Source organism: Phalacrocorax carbo, chromosome 22, assembly GCF_963921805.1.
Source record: "Phalacrocorax carbo chromosome 22, bPhaCar2.1, whole genome shotgun sequence".
Lineage (NCBI taxonomy): Eukaryota > Metazoa > Chordata > Aves > Suliformes > Phalacrocoracidae > Phalacrocorax > Phalacrocorax carbo.
Window position 1 is genome coordinate 4,590,106 of NC_087534.1, and position 8,625 is coordinate 4,598,730.

Consider the following 8,625-nt stretch of genomic DNA (forward strand, 5'->3'; position numbering starts at 1 on the left):
GTGGCTGGGCAGGCTGTGAGCATCCTTCCAGCGCCACCAGGAACAGCCACGAGCATCCTCTGCCTCCTGCCTACCATGGCAGAGCAGCTCCAGCGCCCAGCCCACGCCTGCCCACAGCATCACCAGCTCGGTTCACGGGACTGGAGACATGCACTGGCCTGGGCAGCGTCCCCCGGGGCTGGGGCTTAACTGGGTATCCCTCTCTCTGGGGCAATGCCCCTTCTGGTGCTGCTCTGTGGTATTTGGAGCAGCCACGGGTGCTCTGTGGGGTGATGCTGCTGCCAAGCTCACCCACAGCCTCTGCACAGCGACCTGGGGCTCTTCCCTTCACCCACACGGTGATCTTTCACAAAACCGGTAGAGCAGAATGTTTTTGCAGCCTCCTCTCAGCCCATTGCAACCAAAATTTGGCAGCAACTCAGCCTCTTTGGCAGGGGGTGCCACAGATGCCTGAGCTGAGTCCGAGCCATCGCACACCCCATCTGAGCTTCCCTCCCCACTGCGGGGTCCTGCCAGGGGCCGGGGGGTCTCCCCGGAGAACCCCTCTCCAAGGAGCAAAGCTGACACAGGATTAAACTGTCCAGATGCAGCTGGGCTGGTGCAGGATCAGCCCTAGGTTTTGAAGCTGGGTCTGGTGGCAAGTGCTTGGCCAGGGCTGGGGGCTGCAGACCCCGACCACATACAGCTTTACTGCTCAGCCTAACTCCCACCCGGGGGTTGCTGCCTTGGGTTTTTGCAAGGGAAGAATGTGATTTTTTTTTTTCCAGAGGCTACATGGGGCTGCCTGTTTAGCCCCCAGCCCCTTTGTGGGGGCTTTTGCACTTGGTTGAAGCTCTTAGAGGGTCTCTATGGGTCTGCCTCTGCCCCCACGCCCCTCCTCTGCTGGGCAGAGGGTGGGAGATAGGCCGTGGTCTCCCATGGGGCCGGTCCTTTGGAAAATGCCTCTTCCCGGCTCAGCGGGGCGTAACCTGCTCCCACGGCGGATCCCTCACCTGGGGAAGGAGCTCTCATTGCTGGCGAGGCGCTGCGCGTGGTGCGGCTCTGGGGGTGGGACACGGAGGGGCTGCGGGGAGGCTGCTGGGGCCGGACACCCTCGAGCTGCCAACGCGTCTGAGCCCCTCAAAGGGCAGGGGAACCCCAGACCCACCACGTGCCCGGGGGCTTGGCCGGGGGGGGGTGTGAGCAGCCCCCAGTCCCCCTGGCCGGGGTAGGGAGGGAGTGGTATGGAGGTTGGGAGGGATTTTTCCTGCACATGGTTGGGAAAAGCATCCATAGGGCCTCCGCCTCCAGCATCCTCCATCGCCCCGTCCCAGTAGGACCCGCGCGAGGCGGGGGGGGGATGACAGCGACGGCGCACTCCCGGCCGGGGTGGCACAGGGCGCTGTTTGCAGGGGTGAGTAAAGCAGCGAGTCACGCTGATTAAGAAAAAAAATGCAACAAACGAAAAAAAAAACCCACACTACAAACCCTTTTTGCTGCCGCCCGGTGCCGCCCGGTGCCCGCCCCACCCTGCCCTTCCCGCACGGCTCCCGCACGGCAGATAAGGCCGGGGGTTGGCGCAGGCTGCGAGGCCGCGCTTCGCCAGCACGGCGAGGAGCCGCCAGCGCCTGGCGTGTGGCAACAAGCTTAAGCAGGTTGAGAGTGAAACTGCAGCACAACGCGAAGCACAGATCCTAATCGGGGCGGCGCGTTTCCACCGGCAGCCCAGCACCGGCAGCCAGCTTGTGTGGAAAAAAAAAAAAACCCACCCCAAAACCTAAAAATTACAAAAAAAAACCCCCAAAACACCAAACCAAAACTCTTCAACTGCCACTTGACAGATGAGAAAAGTCCTTGGTGAGATGCTGGGATGGGGAAATGTACCCCCAGACTGGAGGTGTGCGGTGGGGGAGCCCCGAGTTCAGCAGGGCTGTGGCTGCTGCCGGCCGGATCCAGGCTCGCACCAGCTGTGGGTTCCCCACTACGGGAGGCTTTTGCGAGGGGTGTCAGGCTGGTCCCACCACGCGGCGGCTCAAAGGCTCGGGCCGCTCCTGCCCTGCTTTGGGGCCGTCCCTCTCGCGGCGCGTGGGCAAGTTGCTGAGCCTCTCTGCCTCGGTTTCCCCACCTGTGGGAATAAATACCTGCCCGTCAAGCCCTCGCAATTACCAGCAAAGTTAATCACCATATAAAAACGACAGTGATATGATTTTTAGGAGGGGGGAGGAAACAATTTTTATGACCGGACACACCCTGAGGCCCGTTTCTCTTGGGAGGGTGGTGGGGGGTGGTGGGAAGAACTGAACACTGCTGCATCTCTGCGTACCCCCTCCGAAATAACAACCCACCCGGTGTCCCCCTTCCAAGCACTTTCAGCAGTGGGACAAGTGTCCCCTCGGTCCCAGATGGGTGGGTGATGTGGGGGTGACACCACACACCCCCCCCCCCCCTTCCCGGGGCATCCATGGGTGCTGCACCCACCCTGAGCCCTCCCCTGGGACCCATGGGGAGGGCAGGGCGTTGGCCGCCCCCCTCGCCCCTTCCCCAGTGCCCGCTGCCTGCGGGCGATGATTCACAGCAATTTTCCTTTTAAGGCTGGGCTCGGCAGGGAGGAAGCAGAGGAGGAGGAGGAGGACACTCCTTCGGCCTCGTTGGCTCCTCCCGCTCTCGCTCGAGGCTCCAACGCTCAGCCAAAAACGAATCCCGGCAGCAGGGCTCAGCAGAGGCTCCGACGGCTCCCGGCCCCGCTCCTTGCCCAAGCGTCTGCCCTGCGCCCGCGTCCCAGCCATGGCAAGAAACCACCAAGTGCAGAAGGCCAAGCTGGCCGAGCAGGCTGAGCGCTATGAGGACATGGCGGACTTCATGAAGGCGGTGGTGGAGCACGGGGACGAGTTATCCAACGAGGAACGCAACCTCCTCTCCGTCGCCTACAAGAACGTGGTGGGGTGCCAGCGCTCGGCGTGGAGGGTCATCTCCAGCATCGAGCACAAAACCGAAGAGGGGGACGATAAAGCGCAGCTGGTGAATGAGTATCGGGAGAAGGTGGAAAGGGAGCTGAACAGTGTCTGCAAGAACGTCCTGGCCTTGCTGGACAAGTATCTCATCAAGAAGGCGAGCGATCCTGAGAGCAAGGTCTTCTACCTGAAGATGAAGGGCGATTACTTCCGATACCTGGCCGAGGTGGCCACCGGGGACGACCGCAAGAAGACGATAGACAGCGCCCAGGAAGCCTACCAAGAGGCCATGGACATCAGCAAAAAGGAGATGCAGCCCACGAACCCCATCCGCCTGGGGCTGGCCCTCAACTTCTCCGTCTTCCACTACGAGATCGCCAACGCCCCCGACCAGGCCATCTCCCTGGCCAAGACCACCTTCGACGAGGCCATGGGGGACCTGCACACGCTCAGCGAAGACTCCTACAAGGACAGCACCCTCATCATGCAGCTGCTCAGGGACAACCTCACGCTATGGACAGCCGAGTGCGCCGGAGAAGACGGCGGCGAGGCTGGCGAAGAGCCCAAGAACTGAACGGCCCCCGGGGAGCCGGGGACCGGCCCCCACCTGCCCCCCCTCCAGTCCCTTCGGCATCTTTTTGTGGTTTATTTTTTTTGTTCTTTTTTTTTTTTTTTTTTTGGGGGGGGTGGGGTGGGGGAAGATGTCTCAGCTCCCCCATGGCCCCCCACCCCCAGCCCAGATGCCAGGAGTGGGGGTGGCTTTGGCATGGTATCCCCCTTTCCCTCTCCCCCACCCTCTGCTCTGGGGAAGGGAAGGGGAGGGAGAGGGGGTGCCTCCATCCCAGAGGGCTGCTGGCCCCCCCCACTATTTAACATTTTGGGTGGGGGAGCCCAGCCTGGCCTGTGCTGGCTCCAAACCCACCATTCCTGCCTGCAGCTGCAGCGGGAGGAGGTGAGGGGCTGGGATGGGGCGAGGGGGGGTGTCCGAGCAGCACCCCCATTGCTGGGGGGGAAGGTCGCGTTTCACCAAAGCCTCTGTGCGTCTCCAATAAACCGTCTCCTGCATGCCTGCCTCTGGTCTGCCTCGTCTCTCCCCCGTGCACGTGTCCGGGCAGCTCCCACCGCCGCTGGGCACCCACTTCGCCTCCCGCCCCACGGGACAGGGGAGTGGGTCGGGTCCCCCGGGCTCCGCAGCAGTGGTTTGGCTGCTCCCGATCCCCCCCCAGCCCTGCGAGCCCCATCTTGGGGTGCCCAGGCAGCCCCGTCCCTCGGCGGCTGCAAAACTGCAGCCCGTGGAAGGGCTCACCGGGTGGGCTGCGCCTCCACGGGGCGAGGGTTTCGGCTGCCCCACGTGGGGCTGGCTGCTCCGCGGGGTGCACCGAGGTCCCCTACCCCACAGCGGGGTGTCTCATCCCCTTGGTGCAAACCCACGATGCCCCAAAACCTGCCACCGAGGCCCTTGTGCAGGTCCCAGGTCCTCCCCCCACCAGCTCTCCTCTGTGTCCAAGGGTGGGGGGCGGGGTCGGTTTCCCCAAAAGCCGCATGAGCAGCGACATGGGGACAGCCCTGGGGTGTCATCGGGGTGGGGACAACCCTGTCGAGGTCCGGACGCGCTGGGGCGGGCGAAAGCTCAGCACTTCTGGCCCTGGCGCCCGGCCATGGCGAAGGGCGCAGCTCACCAAGCACAGCCCCCCCCCGCCAGCGCGAGTTTCGACATGAAAAATAATTACACTAAAATACAGTCATGGCACCCTGGGCTATAAGCTCATCAGATCAAGCGCAGCAGGGCAGGGCAGGAGCTGGCCTTTGATGGGAAACGCCGGGATGCTGGGAGGAAACGCGCCGTGACTCAGGACACACCACCCCGGTTCAGTGGGGTCCCCGGTTGGGGATGTGGGGGACACACCAGCCCCGAGCCACGGCATGGCCAAAACCCAGCTCCCGGGGTGCTGGGAGATCCCGGGCTTTGGGGAAACTGAGGCACGACCTGGGAATTGACACACACCCCCCCCATCATCACGTGCAAAGCCCACAGGGCTGCTGCTCCCTGTGCAGGGACCGGCCTGGGATGTAACGAGGTTTGCAAGGGCTCTGCCGTGGGAACGCACTGGCTGCTGTGGGAGGTTGGGCTGCGCAAACCAGAACCTGTTCGCCCAGGACGGGACACGTCACCTGGAGCAGGGCTGGGCGCAGAGCCCAGCCGAGGGGATTAACCCCTGCCAGCCGCCCCCCTCCCCAGTCCCCTCCCCATCACCGTCATGGCACCTTGCAGAAGCAAACGTGGGTGCCGCCTTCGGCCCGCCGAGGACCGGGTCAGCGGCCCCGGCAGGCTGCAATTTGCTCAGCAGGTCCCAGCTGAGCTGGGCGGGGGGGGGGGCGCGCGGGGAGGGGAGGCTACCGAGGGGCCCTGACGCTTGGCCTCCGCCCGGCCCCCAGCGCTCCCAGCCTGGGAACCAGCCCCAGACCTGTAATTAGCCAAACTGGGACCAGCCGACGTGAAAAACGAGCCGAGGGCTCTCGCTGGCCCTTGACCCGGCGGTCTGGGGACACGAGCCTGGGCTGGTTAGACTGGGGGTGGGGTGGGGGGGGTGGTAAGGTGGGAGCTGGGGGGGTGCTGGTAGCCTCCCCTGCCACCTCTCAGGGCGCATGGGTGGCGGGGAGGACATGGGGGCTCCCACCGGCCTTCCAGGAGTTAACTGATTTCGACAGCGCCTGAAATTGCAGCGTGGCTGGGCCGTGTAGGAGGACGAGGCTCCCCGGCCTCCCAGCCGGTCCGGCAGCCTTTTGGGCTGGGAGGGAGGCCCCTGGTCCCCGTGACACCTCCCGTGAGAGGGTTGTGCTGCTGGGGAGCACAGGGCTTTCCCTGGGACCCTCCTGGCCCCCTGTTTCACATAGGGTGGTGGGACCCAGACAGAGGGGACTGGGGAGCCGTCGAGACCCTGATCCCCACCCTTGTCCCCCGGCTGGGACACGTGGGAGGATGCTCTCAGCATCCCTGGCACTGCGCAGGAAGAGGCGCACAGCAAAGCTCGCAGATAAATGTTTTGTTATTTTTAACACCAGCAGAGCAAAGGGACGTGGGTGCCCCAGGGCCAGGGAGCGTCCCCCACCCCGGAGCCACCCTCCCAGCCAGGCACTGGGAGCGGGGTCCTGACAGAGCCCCGTGCACAGGGCCTCACCGTGGCTAGCAGCCGTGGGGTTAAGGCTACTGAAACAAGTCCCTGTGGGCAAGCAGGGGCTGTTGCCCCTGGCCACGCTGCCTGCAAAAAGCTCCGCACGTCCCGAGCAGGGCTGCAGGGCTACAGGGAGCCACAGCTGGGCTTGTCCCCCATCCCCATCCCTCGCAACCTCCCCGCAGGGCTTTGTGCCCAGGGCTGAGGCTGGCCGGCTCCTGGCTGCCCGCCGAGGCTGAGCCACCAAGAGCACCCAAGGGAGACGGCGCTGTCTGGCTGTCACCGGGCAGGCACCCCAGGGTTGCCCTGGGTGCCTGATCTGCGGGCTTTTTAGTTTTTGGGGAGGCTTTTCATACCCGCACAGAGAGCACCACTTGATGGGGAAACTCACAGCCTTCGAGCAGAAGCCCCGTGATGGAGCCGGCACCTCCCCAGCCTTTCCTGGGGCAGATGCTCCTGGGGTCACGCTGGCCCCATCCTCCGGATTTTAGCCCACTGTGTCGTCTGTCCCACAGCCCTGGTGAGACTCCCAGCACGGGGCCGAGCCCTGACCCACCTCGCAAAGGCTGGGGGCTGCCAAAACTGCTCAGGATTTCATCCCGGTACCCACCCTTGCACACAGCTGACTTGGCCTGATCCAGGCACTGCGGTTTGGGGTATGGAGAGGGACCCCGCAGCTGCTTGGGGGTAACCCGGCTCTGGGGTCCTGCCGCCTCCCCGGCAAGCAGCGGCGGTGACACTCTGCTGTGTGGGATGCGCAACCAGGGCTCCGGTGCGGCGGTCTGGCCGCAAGGTGGGGGTTGAAGCTGGGAAGCGATGGCAAGGGACACAGCAAAGCCCGGCTCAGCGGCTGCAACCAAAGCCCAAACCCCTCCATCCCAAAAAATGTGACCTGTCGTGTTCAGCCTTGCCCAGGAGGTCCCGTGCGCGGTCAGGGTGGGCTCAGCCTCTCCTGGCGCCAGGCTTGGAGGGGCCAGGGCAGGTAGGACCAGCTCGGCAGAAAGCCTGCCCCCCCCAGGGATGTGCCTCACTTGGGGTGACTAATCCTGGCCCTTCGCCCCGGCTGATTGCTCAACAGAGCGACAGGAGCCAGCGTGTCACCTCCCTCAGCCCCAGGAGCCTTGGTGAGGCCGTCCCCTCCCAACATGGGGACATGTGGGTGCAGGAGCTGGCTGGATTTTGCACCGGGGTCCCTGGTCACCCCTGCCCACTGCAGAGCTATTTTCTGCCTCGCCCTGAGCAGGAGCAGCGAGTGTCGTCCCTGACGAGCTGCGGGTCCCAATTCAGCCTCTGCTTTCCCAGCGTGGGCTGCAAAGAGCCACCTGGTGCGAAAACGCTGCACTTTTCAGGCTGTAGCTCTTTTAGACCTCAGCATTTCTTGGCTTGGTCACGGCAGAAGTTCCCTGAGCTGAGAGGTTTCTTTCACCTTCGACTTCCATTCTCTAGGACTGGCAGAGCGCAGCAGGGCCGGGGCTGCAGGTACTGCCTGGGCATTGAAATAAAAAAGCCAAACAGCCTCAAAAGCTTTGATGGCTCTTGCATAACTCCAGCTTGACCTGACAATACCCTTTTAAGCCACCAAATCTCTCCAAGTCAAGAAAAAGCCGCCATAAAATTCACATTTTTATGATCACGTCTTCTACCCCTTTACAGCAACTACAGGGCCCAAAGATGACGGGGACAGGTCCACAAGACCCCAAGGCAAAGTTTCAGGGTTTCAGCTCCGGTTGTGGTCAGATTGGCTTCCAGACCTTCGGCCCCGGGTAGCACCAAAATGCAGCTGCCAGGTTTCAGCCAGGAATACCCAGAGAAGCCCCTGGGCTCTCAGGACCAAACTCCTGCACAGAAGAGCTGCCTTATCTTATGCAAAGTCTTGGGCAAGAAGTGATGCTGAGTCTGCACACCGAGCTGGGAGCCAGGATTCTTGCCCGCTCCCATCCTACGGGCAGCTGCGTGAGCTGCTCAGTGCAGACACCTTGCTTTTCATCGCCCCAACCTTCCCCATTCGCAGCAGTGGCGGACCCAAGCCGCCGTCTGTGGGTGGCACGTGAGGCTGGGAGCTGCTGCCATCACCGTCAGGAGCTGCAGCAAGCCAACGAGAGGGAATTACATGGGAAGGAGGGGAAGCCCCAGGATTTGGGATCTGGAGAAGGTACTGGAGAAGGCAAGCCCAGAAGAAGGGAGGTGGATGAGGGCAGAGAAGCCAGCTGCTGGGAAAGGCCCTACATGCAAACGATGCACTCCAACCTCCTGCTGAGTCACACAGGGTCTTTCTTAATCAAAAGCCTGCAAAAGCCGAGCTTGCATTTTGAGCGTCGCTGTCAGCACGCTGCGTGCACACCAACCACCAGCGTTCAGCCCCTGGATAAGCGCGCATGAGGAGTGACCTGCTTTCACATCCCACAGTTGCTCTTCCTCACTCCCTCCAGCAAACGCTTTGTCTGTTCTCAGGTAGATCATAGAGGAACACGACGTCGCAAACACAGAGCCTTTCTGCAAAGTACACAACGCACCAGCTGCTG

The 8,625-nt window shown here is 62.9% G+C and overlaps 1 protein-coding gene across 1 annotated transcript; it reads left to right on the forward strand.

The window, feature by feature from the left end:
• Positions 1-2,672: 2,672 nt before the first annotated feature.
• On the forward strand, positions 2,673-3,928 carry SFN (stratifin). The gene has a single exon (XM_009500587.2). It carries the CDS (start codon positions 2,764-2,766, stop codon positions 3,502-3,504), a length of 741 nt encoding a protein of 246 aa, XP_009498882.2. The 5' UTR covers positions 2,673-2,763; the 3' UTR covers positions 3,505-3,928.
• Positions 3,929-8,625: the final 4,697 nt, after the last annotated feature.